The 26498-nt window shown below is 44.3% G+C and overlaps 1 protein-coding gene across 1 annotated transcript in view; it reads left to right on the plus strand.

Moving 5' to 3' along the window:
- The window catches only part of LOC126249270 (uncharacterized), a 411510-nt gene that overhangs the window by 365961 nt on the left and 19051 nt on the right, over positions 1–26498 (plus strand). Inside the window, exon 8 of the mRNA XM_049950924.1 lies at positions 2523–2642. Coding sequence (XP_049806881.1) covers positions 2523–2642 — 120 coding nt within the window. The remainder of the gene's footprint in view (positions 1–2522; positions 2643–26498) is intronic.

A 26498-nucleotide genomic window follows, 5' to 3' on the forward strand; every position in this document is an offset into this window, starting at 1 on the left:
AAAATGTAGCACTGCCAAATCCAACCCAGAAAAGACGCACGTGGGGAAGGAATACAGTGACACAATTACGTTGACCGATGAGTTTTATGTTCAAAGATTTGGTGGCCAGTACGCCCACGCAACGTTATGCCTGCCCACCCCATAACACCAGGACCATCCAAACGATCATCTTCAACAATGTTCCTCGGCGCGTTATGTGTTCCCACGAGAGAACGTCCAGCATTGACGAATATAATTGTTTTTGTGGTCCATCTGGGGTGGGTTTATGTTGCATGGACGTACTGACCTCCAAATCTTTGAACGTAATGAATTCTTCAGACTGGCGTCACATTGGCTCGGAAGTTGATCCTCTACGTAAATTTCTGCACTTTATCGTTTCGGGAAGTTTGCGGAGTAACACAGGCACTGCAGTAACGTATTTATCCGGCGACACCGGGCAAGCGACTCAAGTCAAATGTCTCGCCGGTACGGGAATATACATAATGGATATACGAGTACAGGTTGTCGACACACGGTTGACGACCTACGGAAGTTTGGGTGTGCCCGTCAGTCGCTCACGGATAGCCAAACGGTAAGGCGATCGCTCGCGATAAATGGGAAATCAGGGTTCGAGTCCAGGTCCGCACAAATTTTCTTTGTCGTCATTCCATTGTACAGCTGAAGGGTGTCCATATTCCCAATTGCGAATACAATTAATGTATATGATAACACTAAGTCTCGTAACTTGAGATGTTTATTTCCAGAAAAGAGTTTCCCACATTTTGCATTTTAGTCTAGTCGCAGCACGTGTCCACGGTCGTTGCTTTTGGTCGCAAGTTACGGTGTGCAGTAAGAACTTCGCACACACTTTTCTCTCCTTCAAAACATTATGCAGAAGGACTTGAGCACTTGACTTAGAAATGTTGCTCCAACGCGATTTGTAACACATCGACGTTGACACGCTACGGCCGCACGTCAACTGTCTGTTAACAACTGAGTAGTCGAATGCACATCTATTTTTCAGAGAAGTCCAATACATACTTTTGTTTAAATAAGTCACCTTGCCTGTACAAAACATAAAATGAAACATTCGTTCGTCTCTTCCTTAGAGAAGTCACTGTTTAGTGCGAAGTCTGTCTCGCGACACCGAGCAAGGGGGTGCAGTTGTTAGCGCATTGGACTCGCGTTCGACAGGACGACGGTTCAAATCCGCGTCCGGCCATCCTGATTTAGGCTTTCCGTGATTTCCCTAAATCGCTTCAGGCAAATGCCGGGATGGTTCCTTTGAAAGGGCACGGCCGACTTCCTTCCCCATTCTTCCCTAATCCGATGGGATCGACGACCTCGCTGTTTGTTCCCCTCCCGCGAATCAACAAACCAACCAATCTCTCGCGACCGCAGCCCAAATAAACGAGCTGTTTGAAATGTGAGAGAAATTGCACTGTTTATTGTGCTGTCGATCCGGAAGGAAAAGTTTATTGGTCATATGTATTACTGTCACTGCGATACTTTTAGAATGTTGAAAAGGGTCGCCAGTTTCACTTTGACCCATAAAATAGAATTAAAACTGTCACTACTCAAAAATCAAAAACCAAAAGCCAGTGTAGCAATCTAAGTGCAACCGGAAGAGGTGCCAAAGTTCAACAACTAGACTGAAAAACGTACACCGTTAACAGTCACTACAACATCTCCAACTAGTCCCTCGAATATCTGTAGATACTCTCCATGACTAATTAATGGGAATAACGGTACAAAGTAAATACGTCACAATCTGCAGAAAAACTTCACATTCCAAAGAATTACATATATTTTATTCGCTTCAATTACAACTCGCCATTTCCATCTCTTTCATTAAATACCACCTCCAGCTAGCCGGTGGCTAGCATCTCCCACACCCGCCAAAAACCGAGAAAGTGCCTAATCAGAATTCCAAGCTCGTGAACCGGACGATGTTTAGAATACTTGGTGACTTTCCATAATAGAAAAATAATTTTGTTCTTCACCAGCTACTGACTTTAGAAATTTTGAGCACTTTTTAACACCACTTCCTCCGCAAAGGGGCTGGGAACTGACTCTTTCATCTGGGAGACCTATGTACCAAGTTCTTTAGTTATTAATAACTTCTAGAAATATTTAAATACTCCGGATTTTTGAATAAATCAATTCCATCACCTCGGACTCTGGAGGAAGTAGACTGATTCGTCTCTAGCTTCCTAGCTCGGTGGTGGTTCGAGCTCTGTGTGGTTACAGGCTCTCAGGTATTCGCTAGTTTCCAGCACAGCGCTCAAGAGGACTCGAATGCAAGCTGTACCCAAGCGAGCGCTGTAACTTTGCTTCACACCACAAACGACAGACAAAAAACACAACCTATGCACGTGTACAATAACCGCAGATTTGCATCTTTATTAAATTTTTTGACAACAAAAGTTAAATCCACGTATACTCAACTGAAACACCATAATTCCGTATTTTTCGTGCATACTGTAAGCGTACTAGTTTTCTCAAATATTATAATTAGTATAATAAATATATTTATTTCCTAGAACATGGTATACGAGGAAGAGCAGGAGGACTCGGACGCAGATGACTACGCGCTCGTGCTCGATGACAGCGAAATGGAGTCTGTGGAAGAATGGACAGACACCACGGAGTCAACTGTAGAGGTAAGCAAACAAGAATCGCAATAAACAAGGGAGGTGTTTAGATGTAAAGTCATACAAACAATATTCGTAGTGATAGCGAGGGTGTTAGTAGCTGAAAATAAGACTGGTAAAAAGGCTTACGAATCTAAAAAAAGGGTTACGCGTGATCTCTCATCAATAGATGGTATATACGCAGTACCACCAAACTACATTGCGCGGCAGAATTAGAGGATCACTTTTTCGGAATCCCATAATTCCCACCCATCGTGTCGCTTAAGTTTGAAATCTGGCTGAAAGGCGCTCACAACCTTCCTCTGTGAAGGTGCGAAAGAGTAGCACCCCGCGACGGACTCGACGACGCTTCAAACAGCAACGTGTCGACAAACGCGAAAAAAGGACCAAAGCTCAGAAGTTGATGTGACGTCTAAGGTGGGTTAATGATGTTACAAAATTCTGCCCAACGCCGCCGTGGACGTGTCGTAAGATGGGAAGGTCGTCAGAGCTCCTCTTTCCCAAATTTTACGCCTTCTTTTGATACCTCTGTGATAACCGCGACCCGAGCGTTGAAATTACGCGGTTCTCTTACGAGTGGCCGAGGAAAATTTTCCAGACGCACCGCCGTTCAGAATCGGCACAAAAAGGCCGCAGGTGCTGGCATAAAGGATGTCAACGAATCAAACCTTTGCCCACGCATTTCGCAGTGGGAAACGACAGTCAGTGCGACGAACAACAGGAAGACGTCCTTCACAACCTCGCACCCTCGGACGCCACGTGTCCGTGTCGCATCCCCCCGTGATCACGCCACAGGAAGAACGCTGAAAAAGCGTAAGCACCTTTTGCTGCTTCGGACTACGTTCAAATTTCGTCGAACGATATTAAACAGTCCGTAGTGGTTCCAACCTGTACACGAGAGCAAAAATTTCGGTCGCGCTGCACTCCAAACGCGTGTGATCACCTTCGATGGGATTGCAGCCGAACGGAGGACTGAAATGTCCGTGGGCGCTAGCAGTGTTGAGGGTTGTGAAGAACGTCTTCCTGTTATTCATCGCACTGCGAACTGTCGTTTTCGGCTGCGAAAAGTGTGGGAAATGACGGCCCAGGCAAAAGGGTGGTTTCATTGACGCCACTATCTGCGGCATTTTCGTGCCGATTCTGAGCGGCGATGTGTCTGAAATGTTTTTCTCGGCCACTCATTAGAAAATGGCGTGATTTCAACGCTTGGGTCGCGGTTATTACCTCCGTCACCGAGACGTAAAAGAAGGGCTCAAATTTGGGTACGACCTTCCCATCGTGTGGGCATAGTGGAGTCTGGTGCCAATGAGACATCTTTAATCCATCTTAGACGTCACATCAACTTCTCAGCTTTGGCCTTTTCTTCGACACCCTGTTCTTTGAAGCTTCTTCGAGCCCAGGGTGACGTCGCAGGGCGCCAGGCTTTTGTACCGTTACAGAGGAAGGTTTTACGCACCTTTAGGTCAAATTTCAGACTTAAGCGTCGCAATGGATGACAAATAAGAGGTTTCGAAAAAAAGTTATCCTTAAATTCTGCCCCGCATTGTATGACTCATCCGTACGCCATAGGAGGTAGCGGTGTTCACTTTTTTTTGATGAACAGTGTCATGTGCCTGTATCCAGTTACGTCACTTATAGGCAACTGAAGTCTGGAATGAAACTGTCAAAAAACTGTCTCTAGTGCGGAAGCATTATCGATTTTTAGGCGAGGTCAGATTATTTACAGAGTAAAGAATTGTTCGTCGTTAAACCATACTTCCGATGTCTTACAGCTCCGATTCGTCTAATAATGTTAACAATAATTGTTTCTAGACGTCTATTGTTATTGACAAACATTGAAGCACATTCGTCCGTCATGACGAGAAGAAAAAACAGTATTCTCTGCTCCAGAATGAGATTTTCACTCTGTAGCGGAGTGTGCGCTGATGTGAAACTTCCTGGCAGATTGAAACTGTGTGCCTGACCGAGACTCGAACTCTGGACCTTTGCGTTACGCGGGCAAGTGCTCTACCGTCAGAGCTACTCGAGCACGACTCGCGACCCGTCCTCACACCTTCAATTCTGCCAGTACTTAGTTTCCTACCATCCAAAGGTCTCGAGTTCGAGTCTCGGTCCGGCACAAAGTTTTTAATCTGCTAGGATGTTTCAATATTCTTTGCTCTACAAACGTCTGTGTATCTTTTCTAATATTGAACTAGGATGATTCGGTTGGTAATTCTAGGAATTGTGATTCATCCTCGTGGTGACCAAGTCACGCTAAAGCAAACTGGGGTTGTGACTGTTGAATCACTGTCTTTGTTTGAAGACAACGTGTGGACCATAATATCTAGTTGGACACTTTACATGATTACATTACCCATGGCCGTGGATTCTCCTTGGAGTCCAGTAGGAAGGGTGATGGATTACCAAGAAACTGTGTGTCCACGCGATTTAACGGACCAAGTTTAAATGTTGGAAATACACATTAGGACGTTCTATATCTCTGGGCATTCATCATACGTAAACACAACGACAAAGGAAGAGTTTCCCAGTCATGGCTGAGTCGTTCCGAAGGATTTTAAAACTGTTCTAGTTATCATGACGTGTGTCCCTGGTATTCAAAGGCAGTCATATTGCTACTCGGTTGTCCATGTTCAGTCGAAATTATTGCGCAAAATGTTTGAGCGCGAGGCCTACTAAGAGCTGACGTCAATTGGTTTGCATCAGATGTGCACACAAGGAAAAAGATTGGGGAGAAAACGATCCAAAGGTGACGTTTTATTCGAAGAACGTTTAGAAGATATAGAAAATCTAAACATACTGCCTACACTACATTTGCCCGTGTTTTTTTGGAGCGCTGCTGCACGGTACGTTATCCTAATCAGGTAAGCTTGATGGAGGACGTCGAAGAAGTTCAAAGAAAGGCAGCTCATTTTATATTATCACGAAACAGGAGAGAGAGGGATATGAATATGTTAAACGTGTTGTGGTGACATTCATTTAAACGAAGCTGGTTTTTGTTGCAGCGAGATATTTTCACGAAATTTCCACCACTGACATTCTCCTCTGAATGCCAAAATATTCCGCTGACTCCTACCTACACAGGGACAAATCTCCATCGTGGTAAAACAAGGGTAATCAGAGCACAACAGAAAGCCTTAAATGTTCATTCTTCGCAAATGCTGACCATGAGCAAACGGTAGAGAAAAAGCTGTCACCAAAAACTTAAGAAAATTGTTAGCTCTGAGGGCCTATGCTGACCGCCTACTACCGTTCTGCGACTTTCTTGCCTCTCGCCATTAGTATTTGTCAGTATGGAGTTCGAGGCAACATGTCTTGCACTGAGGTCCCCGCCCCTTCGCCCTCATCCTGCGCGCCTGTGATACTCACTCCAAGCAAGGACGTCATCGCCGTAAAACTGGTGGTATCCAGGAGACCTTATTGTAGCCTTATCACAGTATAACCGCTATATTGTCACATGGGCTGTTAGTGTCAACAGCAGTCGCTTTGATTATTGACAATGGTGGTAGAGGCAGTTCGTGTATCGTCTACGTAACATTTTGAGCAACAAAACCCTGTGGGTTGGTCAGTAAGGTACCACGTTTAGTTGGCTAACTACACACTGATATCCAGTCCCTATCATGCAAAGACATCCTAAATACGCCTTTCTATGTTCAGATGACACAAAGTTGTGAGCTTCATTAGCCATGTTGTTGCTGGGTTGTTGTTTGATGGATGGCTCGGAGACCATACAGTACTGCAACTGTTGAGCTCAGTGGTTCCTTGAGGATGCTCAGCATGACGTGCATACGCATTGTTGTGCATTCCGTACTGTGTCTGAACTTGTGGCCATATTTTGCATCCTATAGTTGTACATCACATGACTGACCTCCTGACAACTGGAACATTGTGGACGGACACACCTGGTGAGAAGCTTCTTCGTTGTGAGAGCAGATGTAACGATTGAGATGTAGACATACAATAATTGTGTCGAATTAAGCATACAAATTTATCACAAGTCGTAAAAAACATCTCGCTGCGATTGTAATGACTGAAAGTATTGCATGAATTACAGTTAACAGTGTATAACTATGATAATCTTGTTATTCTGTAAGTTGATGACGCACTTAACTGCTGCATGCAGCCACATATTTACGTATTGTACCGCGTTTTGCGGTGGTAAGGAACATTCTCTACCAGCTAGCATGGAGAGCCAAAACGTTGTTACCACTACCCACTACAAGATTGACTGGAACGTAGTGGCAGTTTGAGGATGTATATAACGCAAGCCCCCTTCATCACCCCCCCACTCCCCCCCCCCCCCCCGAACCGTGGACCTTACCACTGCTGCTGGGGAGGCTTGCGTGCCTCAGCGATACAGATGGCCGTACCGTAGGTGCAACCACGATGGAGGGGCATCTGTTGAGAGGCCAGACAAACGTGTGGTTCCTGAAGAGGGGCAGCAGCCTTTTCAGTAGTTGCAGGGGCAACAGTCTGGATGATTGACTGATCTGGCCTTGTAACACTAACCAAAACGGCCTTTCTGTGCTGGTACTGCGAACGGCTGAAAGCAAGGGGAAACTACAGCCGTAATTTTTACCGAGGACATGCAGCTTTACTGTATGGTTAAATAATGATGGCGTCCTCTTGGGTAAAATAATCCGGAGGTAAAATAATCCTCCATTCGGATCCCCGGGCAGGGACTACTCAGGAGGACATCGTTATCAGGAACAAGAAAACCAGCGTTCTACGGATCGGAGCGTGGAATATCAGATCCCTTAATCGGGCAGGTAGGTTAGAAAATTTAAAAAGGGAAATGGATAGGTTAAAGATAGATATAGTGGGAATTAGAGAAGTTAGATGGCACAAGGAACAAGACTTTTGGTCAGGTGAATACAGGGTTATAAATACAAAATCAAATAGGGGTAATGCAGGAGTAGGTTTAATAATGAATAAAAAAATAGGGATGCGGGCAAGATACTACAAACAGCATAGTGAACGCATTATTGTGGCCAAGATAGATACCAAGCCCATGCCTACCACAGTAGTACAAGTTCATATGCCAACTAGCTCTGCAGATGACGAAGAGATTGATGATGTATGATGAGATAAAAGAAATTATTCAGATAGTGAAGGGAGACGAAAATTTAATAGTCATGGGTGACTGGAATTCGTCAGTAGGAAATGGAAGACAAGGAAACATAGTAGATGAAAACGGAATGGGGGTAAGAAATGAAAGAGGAAGCCGGCTGGAAGAATTTAGCACAGATCATGACTTAATCAGCTAACACTTGGTTCAAGAATCATAAACGAAGGTTGTATACGTGTAAGAGGCCTGGAGACACTCGAGGTTTCAGATAGATTATTTAATGGTAAGACAGAGATTTAGGAACCAGGTTTTAAATTGTAAGACATTTCCAGGGGCAGATGTGGACTCTGACCACAATCTATTGGTTATGAACTGTAGACTAAAATTGAAGAAACTGCAAAAAGGTGGGAATTTAAGAAGATGGGATCTGGATATAGTGACAGAACCAGAGGTTGTAGAGAGTTTCAGGGAGAGCATTAGGGAACGATTGACAGGAATGGGGAAAGAAATGCAGTAGAAGAAGAATGGGTAGTTTTGAGGGATGAACTAGTGAAGGCGGCAGAGGATCAAGTAGGTAAAATGACGAGGGCTAGTAGAAATCCTTGGGTAACAGAAGATATATTGAATTTAATTGATGAAAAAAGAATATATAAAAATGAAGTAAGTGAAGCAAGCAAATTAGAATACGTTGTTGTTGTTGTTGCAGTCTTCAGTCCTGAGACTGGTTTGATGCAGCTCTCCACGCTAATCTATCCTGTGCAAGCTTCTTCATCTCCTAGTACTTACTGCAACCTACATACTTCTGAATCTGCTTAGTGTATTCATCTCTTGGTCTCCCTCTACGATTTTTACCCTCCACGCTGCCCGCAAATGATAAATTTGTGATCCCCTGATGCCTCAGAACATGTACTACCAACCGGTCCCTTCTTCTTGTCAAGTTGTGCCACAAATTCCTCTTCTCCCCAATTCTGTTCAATACCTCCTCATTAGTCATGTGATCTACCCATCTAATCTTCAGTATTCTTCTGTAGCACCACATTTCGAAAGCTTCTATTCTCTTCGTGTCTAAACTACTTATCATCCATGTTTCACTTCGATACATGGCCACAATCCATACAAATACTTTCAAAAACGGCTTCCTGACACTTAAATCTGTACTCGATGTTAACAAATTCCCCTTCTTCAGAAACGCTTTCCTTGCCATTGGCAGTCTATATTTTATATCCTCTCTACTTCGACCATCATCAGTTATTTTGCTCCCCAAATAGCAAAACTCCTTTACTACATTTTTAAGTGTCTCATTACCTAATCTAATTTTCTCAGCATCACCCGACTTAATTCGACTACATTCCATTATCCTCGTTTTACTTTTGTTGATGTTCATCTTATATCCGCCTTTCAAGACACTGTACATTCCGTTCAACTGCTCTTCCAAGTCCTTTGCTGTCTCTGACAGAATTACAGTGTCATCGGCGAACCTCAAAATTTTTATTTCTTGTCCATGGATTTTAATACGTACTCCGAAATTTTCTTAATATACAGATTGATTAACATCGGGGAGAGGCTACAACCCTGTCTCACTCCCTTCCCAACCACTGCTTCCCTTTCGTGCCCCTCGACTCTTATAACTGCCATCTGGTTTCTGTACAAATTGTAAATAGCCTTTCGCTCCCTGTATTTTACCCCTGCCACCTTAAGAATTTGAAAGAGAGTATTCCAGTCAACATTGTCAAAAGCTTTCTCTAAGTCTACAAACGCTAGAAACGTAGGTTTGCCGTTCCTTACTCTTTCTTCTAAGATAAGCCGTAGCGTCAGTATTGCCTCACATGTTCCAACATTTCTACAGAATCCAAACTGATCTTCCCCGAGGTCGGCTTCTACCAGTTTTTCCATTCGTCTGTAAAGAATTCGCGTTAGTATATTGCAGCTGTGACTTATTAAACTGATACTTCGGTAATTTTCACATCTGTCAACACCTGCTTTCTTTGGTATTGAAATTATTATATTCTTCTTGAAGTCTGAGGGTATTTCGCCTGTCTCATACATCTTGCTCACCAGATGGTAGAGTTTTGTCAGGACTGGCTCTCCCAAGGCTGTCAGTAGGTCTAATGGAATGTTGTCTACTCCCGGGGCCTTGTTTCAACTCTGGTCTTTCAGTGCTCTGTCAAACTCTTCACGCAGTATCGTATCTCCCATTTCATCTTCATCTACATCGTCTTCCATTTCCATAATAATGTCCACAAGTACATCGCCCTTGTATAGACTCTCTATATACTCCTTCCACCTTTCTGCTTTCCCTTCTTTTGCTTAGAACTGGGTTTCCATCTGAGCTCTTGATATTCGTACAAGTGGTCTCCAAAGGTCTCTTTAATTTTCCTGTAGGCCGTATCTATCTTGCCCCTAGTGAGATAAGCCTGTACATCCTTACATTTGTCCTCTAGCCATCCCTTCTTAGCCATTTTGCATTTCCTGTCGATCTCATTTTTGAGACGTTTGTATTCCTTTTTGCCTGCTCCATTTATTGCATTTTTATATTTTCTCCTTTCATCAATTAATTTCAATATGTCTCCTGTTACCGAAGGATTTCTACTAGCCCTCGTCTTTTTACCTACTTGAGCCTCTGCCGCCTTCACTATTTCATCCCTCAAATCTACCCATTCTTCTTCTACTGTATTTCTTTCCCCATTCCTGTCAATAGTTCCCTAATGCTCTCCCTGAAACTCTCTACAACCTCTGGTTCTGTCACTATATCCAGATCCCATCTTCTTAAATTCCCACCTTTTTGCAGTTTCTTCAATTTTAGTCTACAGTTCATAACCAATAGATTGTGGTCAGAGTCCACATCTGCCCCTGGAAATGTCTTACAATTTAAAACCTGGTTCCTAAATCTCTGTCTTACCATTATATAATCTGATACCTTATAGTATCTCCAGGATTCTTCCATGTATACAACCTTCTTTTATGATTCTTGAACCAAGTGTTAGCTATGATCAAGTTATGCTCTGTGCAAAATTCTACCAGACAGCTTCGTCTTTCATTTCTTACACCCAATCCATGTTCACCTGCTATATTTCCTTCTCTCCCTTCTCCTACTTTCGAATTCCAGTCACCCATGACTATTAAATTTTCGTCTCACTTCACTACCTGAATAATCATACATTTCATCAATTTCTTCATCATCTGCAGAGCTAGTTGGCATATAAACTTGTACTACTGTAGTAGCTATGGGCTTCGTGTCTATCTTGGCCACAATAATGCGTTCACTATGCTGTTTGTAGTAGCTTACCCGCACTCCTATTTTTTTATTATTAAACCTACTCCTGCATTACCCCTATTTGATTTTGTATTTATAACCCTGTATTCACCTGACCAAAAGTCTTGTTCCTCCTGCCACCAAATTTCACTAATTCCCACTATATATAACTTTAACCTATCCATTTCCGTTTTTAAATTTTCTATCCTACCTGCCCGATTAAGGGATCTGACATTCCATGCTCCGATCCATAGAACACCAGTTTTCTTTCTCCTGATAACGACGTGCTCTTGATTACTCCCCGCCCGGAGATCCGAGGGGGACTATTTTACATCCGGAATATTTTACCCAAGAGGACGCCATCATCATTTAACCATACAGTAAAGCTGCATGCCCTTGGGAAAAATTACGGCTGTAGTTTCCCCTTGCTTTCAGCCGTTCGCGGTACCAGCACAGAAAGGCCGTTTTGGTTAGTGTTACAAGGCCAGACCAGTCAATCATCCAGACTGTTGCCCCTTCAACTGCTGAAAAGGCTGCTGCCCCTCTTCAGGAACCACACATTTGTCTGGCCTCTCAACTCCTCCATTCTGGCTGCGCCTGCGGTACGGCCATCTGTATCGCTGAGGCATGCAAGCAAGCCTCCCCACCAACGGCAAGGTCCATTGTTCAAGGGGGGGGGGGGGGGGAGGAAAAAGGAATATAAACGTCTCAAATATGAGATCGACAGGAAGCGCAAAATGGCTAAGCAGGGATGGCTAGAGGACAAATGTAAGGCTGTAGAGGCTTATCTCACTAGGGGTAAGATAGATACTGCCTACAGGAAAATTAAAGAGACTTTTGAATAAAAGAGAACCACTTGTATGAGTATCAAGAGCTCAGATGGAAACCCAGTTCCAAGCAAAGAATGGAAAGCAGAAAGGTGGAAGGAGTATATAGAGGGTCTATACAAGGGCGATTTACTTGAGGACAGTACTATGGAAATGGAAGAGGATGTAGATGAAGATGACATGGGAGATATGATACTGTGTGAAGAGTTTGACAGAGCACTGAAAGACCTAAGCCGAAACAAAGTCCCAGGAGTAGTCAACATTCCATTAGAACTACTGATAGCCTTGGGAGAGCCAACCCTGATAAAACTCTACCATCTGGTGAGCAAGATGTATGAGACAGGCGAAATACCCTCGGACTTCAAGAAGAATATAATAATTCTAATCCCAAAGAAAGTAGGTGTTGACAGATGTGAAAATTACCGAACTTTCAGTTTAATAAGCCACGGCTGCAAAATACTAACACGAATTCTTTACAGACGAATGGAAAAACTGGTAGAAGCCGACCACAGGGAAGATCTGTTTGGATTCTGTAGAAATGTTGGAACACGTGAGGCAATACTGACCCTACGACTTATCTTAGAAAATAGAGTAAGGAAAGGCAAACCCATGTTTCTAGCATTTGTAGACTTATTGACAATGTTGACTGGAATACTCACTTTCAAATTCTGGAGGTGGCAGGAGTAAAATTCAGGGAACGAAAGGCTATTTACAATTTGTACAGAAACCATATGGCATTTATTACAGTTGAGGGGCATGAAAGGGAAGCAGTGGTTGGGAAGGGAGTGAGACAGGGTTGTAGTCTATCCCCGATGTTATTCAATCTGTATATTCGGCAAGCAGTAAAGGAAACAAAAGAAGAATTCGGAGTAGGAATTAAAATCCATGGAGAAGAAACAAAAACTTTGAGGTTCGCCGATGACATTGTAATTCTGTCAGAGACAGCAAAGGACCTGAAAGAGCAGCTGAACGGATGCTAATTTAAAATATAACTTATTTCATGATACACTTGTAAGAGAATTTGAAAACTGTTTCCCTATGAAAGTAGTTAAATCTAATTATAAGAAACTATGCAAAAAACCTTGGCTTACTAAAGGGATAAAAATATCTTGTAACCACAAAAGGGAACTGTATCTAACAATAAGAAAGAGTAATGACCCAGAAACAGCCAAATATTATAAAAACTACTGTGCTACATTACGAAATGTTATTAAAAAGTCCAGAAGCATGTGCATCATGTCTTAGATTAATACGTCTGATAACAAAATCAAAACAAATTGGAATATTATTACAAGGGAGACAGGACAACCAAGAGTACCGGATGACGGCATCCCCATTAAAGCGAATGGAAACTTCATAAACAACAAGCTGGAAGTCGAAAACTTTTTGAATAATCATTTTTAAATGTTGTAGAGAAAATAGGATATAAATGTCCATTAGAAGAAGTAAGGCAGTTAATGGAAGAGGCCTTACCCACACCATTTGATACAATTGAAATTCTACCCACCTCTCCATCTGAAATTAGAAAGATAATAAACTCTCTCAAGAATAAAAGCTCACATGGGATTTATGACATTTCCAGCAGGATAATGAAAGCTTGTTTTCAAGAAATAAGTGGGATTCTTAGCCACATATGTAATAGCTCTCTGAAGCAGGGTATTTTCCCAGATAGACTGAAGTATGCCATTGTTATACCACTGCATAAAAAAGGGGATACGTCTGATGTCAACAACTACCGCCCAATCTTTCTTCTGACTGCATTATCCAAAATTCTTGCAAAAGTAATGTATTGTGGAGTAGCTTCACACCTTTGTAAAAATAAAGTTTTAACAAAATGTCAGTTTGGTTTCCAGAATGGTTTTTCAACGGAAAATGCTATATATTCTTTCACTAATGAAATATTAAATGCTCTGAGTAACCGGAAGTCACCCGTTGGGATTTTTTGTGATCTATCAAAGGCTTTTGATTGTGTAAATCATGGAATACTTCTAGATAAGCTCAAGTATTGTGGTATGAATGGGACAGTGCTCAAATGGTTTAAATCATACCTAAGTGGAAGAGTGCAGAAAGCTGAAATAAACAGTTTACAGTTTACAGTTCCACACGGTAAATGGAATGACCCCATTAATAAATACAGACTTCGATCAGAAAACGGTAGCTAAGGTAGAATATTCAAAATTTCTAGGTGTATGCATTGATGAGGGGTTGAACTGGAAAAAACACACAGAGGATCTGCTGAAACGTTTGAGTTCAGCTACTTACGCTATTATGGTCATTGCAAATTTTGGCGATATACATCTAGCTTACCACGCCTATTTTCATTCTCTGCTTTCGTATGGCATCATATTCTGGGGTAACTCATCATTGAGTAAAAGAGCGTTCATTGCACAAAAGCGTGTTATCAGAATAATTGCTGGAGCTCATCCAAGATCATCCTACAGACGCTTATTTAAAGAGCTAGAAATCTTCTCTGTAGCCTCACAATATAGATATTCTCTTATAAAATTTGTTATTAACAATCCGAACGAATTCAAAAGTTATAGCAGTGTACATGGCTACAACACTAGGAGAAAGGATGATCTTCACTACTCATGGTTAAATCTAACTTTGGCTCAGAAGGGGGTAAATTATGCTGCCACAAAAGTCTTTGGTCACTTACCTAATAGCATCAAAAGTCTGACAGATAGCCATATAGCATTTAAAAGGAAATTAAAAGAATTTCTTAATGGCAACTCCTTTTACTCATTAGATGAATTTTTTGATGTAGTAAGTGGGTAATTTCCCAACCACAAAAAAAAAAATTATTGAGTGTCATGTAATATTTTGTCTAATATAATATCTTGTATAAACACCTTTTATTAACCTGACACGTTCCACATCATTACGAAGTGTCATATTCATGATCTATGGAACAAGTGCTAATCTAATCTAATCTATCTTGAAAGGAGGATATAACATGAACATTAACAAAAGCAAAACGAGGATAATGTAATGTAGTCGAATTAAATAGGGTGATTCTGAGGGTATTAGATTAGAAAATGAGACACTTAGAGTAGTAAATGAGTTTTGCTATTTGGGGAGCAAAATAACTGATGATGGTCGAAGTAGAGAGGATATAAAATGTAGACTGGCAATGACAAGGAAAGCGTTTCTGAAGAAGAGAAATTTGTTAACATCTAGTATAAATTTGTCAGGAAGTCGTTTCTGAAAGTATTTGTACGGGGTGTGGCCATGTATGGAAGTGAAACGTGGACGATAAATAGTTTGGACAAGAAGATAATCGAAGCTCTCGAAATGTGGCAGTACAGAAGAATGCTGAAGATTAGATAGGTAGATCACATAACTAATGAGGAGGTATTGAATAGAATTAGGGAGAAGAGAAATTTGTGGCACACTTTGACTAGAAGAAGGGATCGGTTGGTAGGACATGTTCTGAGGCAACAAGGGATCACCAATTTAGTATTGGGGGCAGCGTGAGGGGTAAAAATCGTAGAGGGAGACCAAGAGATGAATACATTAAGCAGATTCAGAAGGATGTGGGTTGCAGTAAGTACTGGTCGATGAAGAAGCTTGCACAGGATAGATTAGCACAGAGAGCTGCATCAAACCAGTCTCTGGACTGAAGACCACAACACCATAACGCAAGCAGAGACTAATGAGGAATCAGACAAAAATTATGACCACTGCACTCGGCAACACTGAATGCCACATGGAGGCGTTGCTAAGAAGTGATAAGGTAAGTATATAAGTGGAGAAGAAACGAATGAGATAAATTCTAGTGATGATATGGCCCATAAATGCGGAAGTCTACTGACATAAAAAACTTTGACAAACTTTTTATGGCATAAAACGCGAAACTGGTCGGCTACTTGCGTGCTACTGTTATGCGCACTGTTATATAAGAATGGTGAAACCACGAGTAGGTGACGTCGAATTGAAAGTCGGAGGATCGTTCGCTCTAGAAAGTGGGGTGGGGAGCAATCGATTGCAGTTCTAACAACAGGGTGTAATTCTGGTGCAGGCCCAAATGTTTCAGAGTATGCCAGACATCGCAGTTCCAGATGATGGGCCACAGCAGACAACCCCTACGAATTCTCATGATGACCTTACAACAGCGTCAGGTGCGACTGCACTGGGCACAGCATCATCGAGCTTGGGCCATGGATCAAGGGCAACGCTTGCCTTCTCAGAAGAATTACGTTTATTGTTACACCAGGTCCGTGGTTATGTCTGTATACAGCGTTATCCAGGTGAACAGCTGCCCTAAGCACATTCCGTGCGAGCGAGGTGGCGCAGTGGCTATCAGAGTGGACTCGCATTCGGGGGGGACGGTTCAGTTCCGCGTCCGATCATCGTGATTCAGGGTTTCCATGATCTCCCTAAATCGCTCCAGGCAAATGCCGGGATGGTGCCGTTCCTAATCCGATGAGATCGATGACCTCACTGTCTGGTCTCCTCCCCCAAACAACCCAACCCAACCCAACCCAACCCCACATTCCGTGCCACACACACAGGCCGGTGGTGGTAGTATTATGGTATGGGAGACATTCACCTCGGCTTCCTTGTGCCCTGTGCTAGTGATGGAGGGGACTGTTATGGCTGAGCACTACGTGAACATTACTGCAGACTACCTGCGTCCCTTCATGAATGGCTGGCTCTATGGGACTCAACAGCTGAGGTCATCAGTCCCCTAGAACTTAGAACTACTTAAACCTAACTAAACTAAGGACATCACACACATCCATGCCCGAGGCAGGATTCGAACCTGCGACCGTACCGGTCGCGCGGTTCCAGACTGAAGCTCCTAGAACCTCTCGGCCACTCTGGCCCTTCATGACTAATGTCTTCCCTGAAGAGGATGGCGTTTTTCAGCAGGATAGCTGTTCATGTCAGAAGGTCATAACCATACTAAAGCGCTTTGAGGAACATGGTAGTGAACTTAAGCTGATGCCTTGCCCAGCAAATCTGTATGATCTGAACCCTACGGAACTGTTCATAGACATTATCACGCGCCATCCTCAGGCCCCCAAACCACCGGCCTGTAATTTACTTGCATTGCGTGACCTGTGTGCGATAATTTGATGCTGTTTACCTCTAGAACCCACGTAAGTGCTTTCGAATTCATGCCACACAGAACTGCTGCTGTGAGGCGTTCCAAAACTGGACCACCAGGCTATTAAGGAGATGGTTATAATGTTTAGAGGAATGCTTCTTAAGAGACTGGGTAAAGGTACCAGCATCGGACATCGTAGGCATACACTTTTCCATCGTGAGCAACACAGTGTACGTGAAGCTTACCAATGACGCCATGTGCGAGAAGATCATCAGGAAAGCAAGTCAAGGACTCTGCTTCTGCCTTGCAGATGGCAACACAGGCATTGTGACTGTCGATCACATGGGTCTGGGCTTCCGAACAATTAGTGTATTAGTCTTCGTGCTGATTTCTGAACTACCTGTAGAAGCTTTGATAATCATCCTCTGCCCTTATGGCACGTTTAACCATCATATGCCCTGACAGCATAGTTCTCGATCACGTAGCTGAGAAATGGGCGCAGTTACATATCTTCTCTTTAATGTTGTCTGACAAGTGCATACGGATCTGAAAGGCCATGTTTCCTTCTATTTCCGCATGGGGAGCTGCAGAGCCATTATCATGTATGACGGTCAACCCTTCATGCGTTCGGGATGAGGGAATGAAGGACTTCTTCGGTCGGAATGTATGTAGCACCAGATTGCACAGATACTATCTACAGATGTCCCACCGCCATCGTGCCCAACCACTCTACGTGTGACGTGTGCAGCAGTGCTTACCGCTGCTACAATTTCACGAAGCCTGTTACTTAGTCACCCTAGCCTGTAACATCCACTGCAAAATGACAGCTTGGATGATGTTAAAGGATGAATAGACTTGGGGGCTACCACATGGTAGCCTCCTCCACCAAACACACCACCGTCGTCGCCACTGTGTCATCCCTTTTGCTTTGTGGTTCTGACAGAAGTTTTTGATCATGGACGTCGGAACTCGTTGCCGTTGTCTGACGCAGATGGACGTGTTCGCCAACAACGTTGGCCATAGTAACGTAAGCAGAGGCATAGGTCGATACCGGATACTGATGACAGTCTCTCACACGAGGATGATGATGTCACATGTGCAGACGATTCCACCCTTCTCATTTCAGATGACAGTGACAGTGACAGATAACCTTGTCCGACGATTACACCAGTGCCCGTCTCCACTATGGATGGCGTAATGAATAATGCGTGGGTGGAGACCGTTGTCTCCCCGTCAGCGTTGTGCAACCACCCGCTCCCAAGAGAAGACCGTGTGGACACTGAACTCTCCCCAGCCACAACGGCATGGGGAGACGATGAAGAAGACGCATCACCGATCCCACTGGGGTCGACGCACCCAGTTAGCTCCACCCAACTATGATTTACAAGTGTGCCCCCTGTCGTCGGGCAGAGCAGGGTGATGTCATCCTTCGACAATACCCACTTGCTCTCCCAGCGTTGAGGGATCAACTTTCAGCGACGCTGTGTCTAATGTACTGAGCGGCCACACACAACACCAATGTGATTTGCTGTCAGGCAGCAGTAGCCGACCGAGACGGACTCAGCAACAGGGAAGTAACCGCTTTTGTGTCATTTACGACTTCCTAACCAGGAATGAATTCTATTGTATCACCTGTGTGCTTTAATAATTGAGTTTCTTGAGTTTCTGCATGTAAATTTAATATCTAATAGCCACAGGTGTCGCGTTTTCGTTTGCGTCGGAAACTAAACCGATTTTGTGACATATTACAAGTTACTAATTAGGGGCAAATTATTTAGTTTCACCTGAGTTCTTCGGTAGTTAGGTTTTCGAATGTCTGCGTATTACTAGACACAGTTCGTGCATTTCCGTAAGAGTCTAGCGTAGCGTTGCGCAGCACGTGCTGATAGTCCGTTTATCTGCATAGTTTAGTTTTCCACGGTTTTTAGTATGGACAGGGACTGCGATTATTGTGTGCGGATGCAAGCCGAGTTGGTGACACTTCGCTCTCAGCTTCAGGCTGTGATGGCTTCGGTTACACAGCTTGAGACTGCAGTGCATGGGCACCACTGTTGTGGGCCGGCCGTGGGGATACAACAGACGTCCAGCACGTCAGAATCCTCCTATCGGTCCTCACCGGTGATCAACGCAGTTACTGCTCGCACTGAGGCTGACCCTTCACCTGTGGTCGAGTGGGAAGTCACCCCAGGGCGATGCAGGTGGCGAAAGACTTCCCAGGCGGCCGCACGTAACACCTCCTCGGTTTGTCTGACAAACAGGTTCCAGGTGCTGTCTGTGGCTGACACTGTCGCTGAGCCAATTGCTGTCGCCTGTCCTGTTTCAGAGGAAAACACTCAGCCTGCAAGATCCGGGCAGTCGCAGAGGGTGAGATTATTGGTAGTTGGGATCTCCAACGTTAGGAGCGTTATGGGGCCCCTTAGGGACTTGGCTGACAAGAAGGGTAAGAAAACCAATGTACACTCCGTGTGCATACCGGGTGGAGTCATTCCAGATGTGGAAAGGGTCCTCCCAGATGTCATGAAGAGCACAGGGTGCAGCCAACTGCAGGTGGTTGCTCACGTCGGTACCAATGATGTGTGTCACTTTGGATCAGATGAGATTCTCTCTGGTTTCGAGCAGGTAACGGAAGTGGTAAAGGCTACCAGTCTTGTTTGCAAGATGAAAGCAAAGCTGACCATTTGTAGCATAGTCGACTGGACGGATTGCGGACCTCTGGTACAGTGCCGAGTGGGGGGTCTGAATCAGAGGCTCAGGCGGTTATGCGACCGTGTAGGCTGCAGATTCCTCGACTTGCGCCAAAGCGTGGCTGGGTTTCAGGTTCTGCTGAATACGTCAAGTGTCCACTATACGCAGGAGGCGGCTACACGGGTAGCAGGGCCTGTGTGGCGTGGACTGGGCGTTTTTTTTTTTTTTTTTTTTTTTTTTTTTTTTTTTTTTTTTTTAGGTTAGAGGGTCTCGGGAAAACACAAGAAGGGCTTCAGTCACAAAGGGTGCAGGCTGAACACAGAAAGAACGTAGATACAGGAACCATTGGTATAACAGTTATAAATTTTCGTAGCTGTGTTGGGAAAGTACCAGAGCTCCAAGCGCTAATAGAAAGTACTGATGTTCAAATCGATATAGGCACTGAAAGCTGGCTAAAGACGGATATAAGCTCAGCCGAAATTTTTGCGAAGAACCTAACAGTGTTCCGAAAAGATAGGCTAATCACGGTTGCGCTACGGCCGCAGGTTCGAATCCTGCCTCGGGCTTGGATGTGTGTGATGTCCTTAGGTTAGATAGGTTTAAGTAGTTCTAAGTTGTAGGGGACTGATGACCTCAGATGTTAAGTCCCATACTGCTCAGAGTGATTTGAGCCATTTAATCACGGTTGACGGTGGCGTGTTTGTCGCTATCAGAAGTAGTTTATCTTGTCGCGAAATTGAAGTAGATACTACCTGTGAGTAAGTATGGGCAGAGGCCATTGTTGGCAACCGGAATAAAATAAAATTGGATCCTTTTACCGACCCCCCAATTCAGATGATACAGTTGTTGAAAGGTTCAAAGAAAACTTGAGTTTGATTTCATACACGTACCCGACTCATCCGATAACTATTGGTGGTGACTTTAATTTACCCTCGATATGTTGGCGAAAATACATTTTTAACTCCGGAGGTACGCATAAAATATCATCGGAAATTGTGCTAAACGCATTCCCTGAAAATTATTTCGAGCAGTTACTTCATGAGCCCACGCGAATAGTAAACGCTTGTGAAAACACACTTGACCTCTTAGCAATAAATAATCCTGAGTTCAGGAGGGTAATACGGAACGTCGTGCTGGATCCCAACGGCCTCGTATCACTAACAGTCGAGGTGACAGGCATCTTATCCGTATGGCTGTCACGGATCGTGCAGCCACGTCTCGATCCCTGAGTCAACAGATGGGGACGTTTGCAAGACAACAACCATCTGCACGAACAGTTCGACGACGTTTGCAGCAGCGTGGACTATCACCTCGGAGACCATGGCTACTGTTACCCTTGACGCTGCATCACAGACAGGAGCGCCTGCGATGGTGTACTCAACGACGAACCTGGGTGCACGAATGCCAAAACGTCATTTTTTCGGATGAATCCTGGTTCCGTTTACAACATCATGATGGTCGCATCCGTGTTTGGCAACATCGCGGTGAACGCACATTGGAAGCGTGTATTCGTCATCGCCATACTAGCGTATCACCAGGCGTGATTGTATGGGGTGCCATTGCTTACACGTCTCGGTCACCTCTTGTTCGCATTGACGGCACTTTGAACAGTGGACGTTACATTTCAGATGTGTTACGACCAGTGACTCTACCCTTCATTCGATCCCTGCGAAACCCTACATTTCCGCAGGATAATGCACGACCGCATGTTGCAGGTCCTGTACTGGCCTTTCTGGATACAGAAAATGTTTGACTGCTGCCCTGGCCATCACATTCTCCAGATCTCTCACCAATTGAAAACATCTGCTCAATAGTGGCCGAGCAACTGGCTCGTGACAATATGCCAGTCACTACAATTGATGAACTGTGGTATCGTGTTGAAGCTGCATGGGCAGCTGCACCTGTACACGCCATCCAAGCTCTGTTTGACTCAATGTCCAGGCGTATGAAGGTCGTTATTACGGCCAGAGGTGATTGTTCTGGGTTCTGATTTCCCAGTATTTATGCACCCAAATGGCGTGAAAAGTAATCACATGTCAGTTCTAGTATAACATGTTTGTCCAATGAATACCCGCTTATCATCTGCATTTCTTCTTGGTGTAGCAGTTTTAATGGCCAGTACTGTATGAGTGTAGACCATATGTGGCTTAAATTCAAAGAAATAGTATCGGCAGCAATTGAGAGATTTATACCAATTAAATTAACAAACGACGGAGCTGATCCTCCTTGGTACACAAAACAGGTTAGAACACTGCTGCAGAAACAACGAAACAAACATGCCAAATTTAAACAGACGCAAAATCCGCAAGATTGGCGATCTGTTATAGAAGCTCGAAATATTGCGCGGACTTCAATGCGATATGCCTATAACAGTTTCCACAACGAATCTTGGCAGAAAATCCAAAGTGATTCTGGTCGTATGTGAAGTATGTTGGCGGCAAGAAACAATCAATGCCTTCTCTGCGCGATAGCAACGAAGACACTATCGAAGACAGTGCTGCCAAAGCACTCCAAGATGAAGGGACAGTGTCACTGCCCACAGGGGACAAACTCTGTTACCTGGGTATCACATTTACTGGGCATACCCACCGTATGATGGCGTATACATACCACCATTCACTTCAAACGATATGAGCACACGTCCAGCACAACCTCCACTGCAACCCAAATCCACTCCAGTGAGTGGCCTACATCAGCAGCTATATCGCGTCCAAGCTTGTACACGTTGCCCACATTTTTTCTCTGTCAATCTTTCAAGGAACACAACTCTAGGCGGCCTTAGGGTACTTCGTACCGGTGGGAACCATCTTTAAGATCTGCTAGGACACTCTCACCCGCCCCACTTCAGCAGGAGGACTCGATCTCGTCCATGTTACGGCCACGACATCCACTTTATACTTAACCACTATGACAAGGCGTTGGCACAGGCCTCCCACGTCTCTTACGTGCAGCCTTGTGGAAGTTCTTATGCCAGTATCCCGTGTCTCGTCGGTTATTGTGGCCCACATTTCCCCAACACTTTCCCACATGTCGATCTACTTCGTGGAACTCAGCTACGCATGTGATGCCTTTCACAACGCTCACCCCACAAGAAATGTTATAGAACCTCCACCTATATATCTGTTGGACAATGGTTTGGAAGAACATCTATGAACGCTTCCTTAGAACGGAAGCACGAGCCATGTGGTACCGCGTTGTCAGCAGTATATATCTGACAAACCAGCGACTTTACCACACTGTACTGGTTGAATCACAGTTACGTACTCACTACCAAGGCGAGGATACTGATGAGCATCGTCTCACACGTCCGTCAAAAAATGCGCCCTGTCTGGCAACTCATGCAACTGATGCTGGCATGTTACCTCTGTATCCCACCACTGTTGGTCACCCCAAAATTCCTGCTCCTTCCAGAGGACACGCATTTTTCACTTGCCAAGCACCACAATATCACATGGGTCACGGGCCTGACGATTGCCTCTTCAGCGATGGGGTGCACTCTAAACTCGACTTTTGGTTCGGTGTTTTGGATGCTCACACTGCACTTGAACGAACGCCATACTACCACAGTCTTTTTTCCAATTACTTACACAGTCTAATTTACGACCCCTTCCCCCCCCCCCCACCCCCCCCCCACCCCCCTCAGCTGGGGCGTACCCGACATTCAGTGAGCCTGACACTTGACGATATCCTGAGAAGAACAGAATGGGATACCAGCGTAGACTTGGGTCACTGAGTACAAGACACGCTGTGCCTCCCTCCCACCTTACCTTTCTTTGTTTTCTTCTTTATTCCTATTTTTTTCCGTTTCTTGCCATGCCCCTAGTGTTTGCACGCCTTGAGCCGTTAGGAAAGTCTACCCCTACTGAGCAAACAAGGGGAAAAATTTGCGGTTCCCCTTTTAGACCGCTTTTATGTATTTCCTAACGTCACGCTTCGCTCGCGATGGGTGATGGAAAGGTTGTGGCAGGGCCTAAGGTTGCGACCCCTGTCCACCAATATTAATAAAAAACCCGTAACATAATTAAAATAAAAAACTAAAGCTTCGTGAACTGTGATGAGAAAAGTAGCAGGTACACGTCCACCTTATTACATTTTGTTTTAACCCTTTGAAAAAAAAAAGGTAAAAAATTGCCGGAGCGTTTGGCTAGGAACCGAAAGGCTACATAATCAAATTCGGGTGGGGTCAACTTTTTACATTCAGACTTCTAACCTAGCATTCACCTCTCAGTGATGTTGAGATTCGCCAAGAAACGAAACGTGGCTCGGATTCCACGTTACAGTGCAGCTTCCCTTTTCCCGGTTTGATAACTGTCGCCTAAGTGACATCTAATTGATTGCCATCGTTTCAGAACAACTGCCTAGCGAAAAAGCATGCTAGTTCAGAACCTGTGCATTTCAACGCTGGTGCATAGAGTAATATGTTGCATGGGATGCAGCCTTACTTCGTTTGTATGAAGTTAGTTTTGCAGCAGCCCAGCAAATAAAACAACTTTAATCTTCCTGCTTTCCATGAGTGAAACATAGATGGGAATACGATTCCCTGCGTTGTGCGGCGAAAGATATTATTTGTTTGTGCACTTTTAACTTGTACAGAAGACTGGTAAACAAATCTCCAGTGTCGAGAAAGAGATTTAGGCCTTTTAAAGATCGTAAAGTCGTGGGCACTAACTTCTTGATTACAATTGAGCAAATTTTTGCTGATGAATTTGGAAGATTTCGAAATACTTCTACAAATGGTTCAGGGACACATTCTGAAATATGACCATCATTTCAGACTGCCAATCTCTGCTCCCCTCAGTTTACTAGCCGCAATCAGCGCTCTTAGTTCGTTGCAAGTTCTTGGGAAAACGGGAGGTGGGTTACTCAGCTTTTAAGTATTGTAAAAAATATGACAGATAACGAAAAGATAATCACCTTATAATCAGGCTGTCATGTGAGATGCAGAATTTGAAATAATCAAATATTTTTAACCAATAATTTCCCTGCAATTGTTTGAGAACATGTGCATGGCGAAGAAAAAGGACGTTAAAGAGTGGCAATCCGGCAACACTGTAGCCAAATGTACAGTAAGTATCTCTGTCAGTGAGCCTCAGCTATGCTGTGTAGTGGGTGCAGTAGATAATGTTTTGGGTTAGCATGCAGGGGATCCAGGGTTCGATCCTTGATTGGGGCGCATTTTTTTAATTTGCTAATTTCACCCTGTGTCCTAAATTTACAACATTTAGCAAATATAAACATAACAAATATGTGGTTAGACAAATGAGAAATAGACAGTTGGAAAGAATGTCCTGTCATACGACAGATCACTACAAATACAATATGAATTCCGAGATGCTAAAGATGATACCACAATACAATAACACAACATCTTCTTCTGATTTATACTACATGTAATATGAGCACTCAGATGTCGGACATTAGCAACCAGTGACAATAATAATGTCCATATTAATGATCGCATGACCTTCACAAGAGAATACGTTGTCCTCAGAACAACAGATGCTCCAAGCGACCTCCCAGCATGTCCAAACATTGCGCAAACCGCCGGATCTTACAGCTCTGGACCCTTCACAGCAAAGCTGCGTCAACAGTAACAAGAGCAGCATAAACACGCGCCACCAGTTCTTCCACATTCGTCGGCGGAGTAGAGTACACATGCTCCTCCAGGTGTCCCCACAAGAAGAAATACAGGGGATTTAGGCCAGGTGAACACGGTGGCCATACAATTGGACCTCCACGTCCGAGCCATTTTTCTGGAAACGTTCTGTCCAAATACTGTCGCACATTAATTCTAGAGTGTGGAGGTGCACCATCATGTTGGAACCATATTCTCCGCCGAACATGTAGTGGATTGTCTTACAGTGCGTCGGGCAGATAGTTTGCTAGGAATGCATGATATCTTCATACAGGCAACCAGTCAGGCAACAAGTAAAGGTTCAAACACCTGTCACCCAGTATTCCGGCCCAGACGCTGATACCAAAGTGAATTTGATATCCGTGATCGCAGGTGACTTGCGGGTTCACCTCACACCAATGGTGGGCATTATGCAGATTGATGACGCCCTCACGAATGAATGCTGCTTCACCCAACCATATTATGGTGTTCACAAAGTCATCGTTGGCTTCCTGTTGTTGTTGGAACCATTCAAAGAATTCTATCCACTGATGGCGATCTGCAGGACGCAGGTATTACGTGAAAGCATGATAATAGGGGTGCAACCCATGCTCGCGCACCATGTTAACGACCGCGTGTTCCAAGACACGCAGCTGCCTTACTACGCTACATGTACTTCGCTGAGGTTCTTGGTGTATGACCTCCAGAATAGCTTCCTCAGTAGCTGGAATATGGCGAATCCGTGGATAACCTCTGTCATGCGATGGTGAAATTAGAGAACCTGACTCCCGAAGGGGCAGCTCCAGACGACGAAACACATTTTTATCTGGATAGCATTGATGAGGATATGTAACAGTATATTCACGAGCAGCACCAGCCCAGTTATCAGATGAACCAAGGACCAGAAGCATATCCACATATTCATTGTTTGTGTATGCCGTACATCTGCCACACTGGTTTAGAGGTTTACAATGAGAAAATTCTATACAACTATACATGTATATTGAAGTCTGTCACGGACACGTTACTCCGCTCGCAAATAGTCCCTGTCTGGGTGCCTATTCTGTATCTTTCCGCCATTGTGCCGACCGTTTCGGTACTCAATAGCACCTCACGGTCTAGTACTCGAATTAGGGTCGCTGCGTTATTCAGTATGCATTTCGGTAGCGATACCGTTCGGGTCTAGAGAACCGAAGCGCTGTTGTCGGTTCGTGTCGCACAAGCCAATCAAAAGCAAGCGGCCACAGATCCGCGCATGCGCACTGCAACGCCCACAGCGCCATGAACACAAAGCAGCTAGCAGACGACACAGGCGCGCTATTGTTCCAAGTACCGAAAATTGCGTTTACGTTGCCATAACGCATG

The sequence above is a fragment of the Schistocerca nitens genome, chromosome 3 (genome assembly GCF_023898315.1).
Source record: "Schistocerca nitens isolate TAMUIC-IGC-003100 chromosome 3, iqSchNite1.1, whole genome shotgun sequence".
In the NCBI taxonomy this organism is placed as follows: domain Eukaryota; kingdom Metazoa; phylum Arthropoda; class Insecta; order Orthoptera; family Acrididae; genus Schistocerca; species Schistocerca nitens.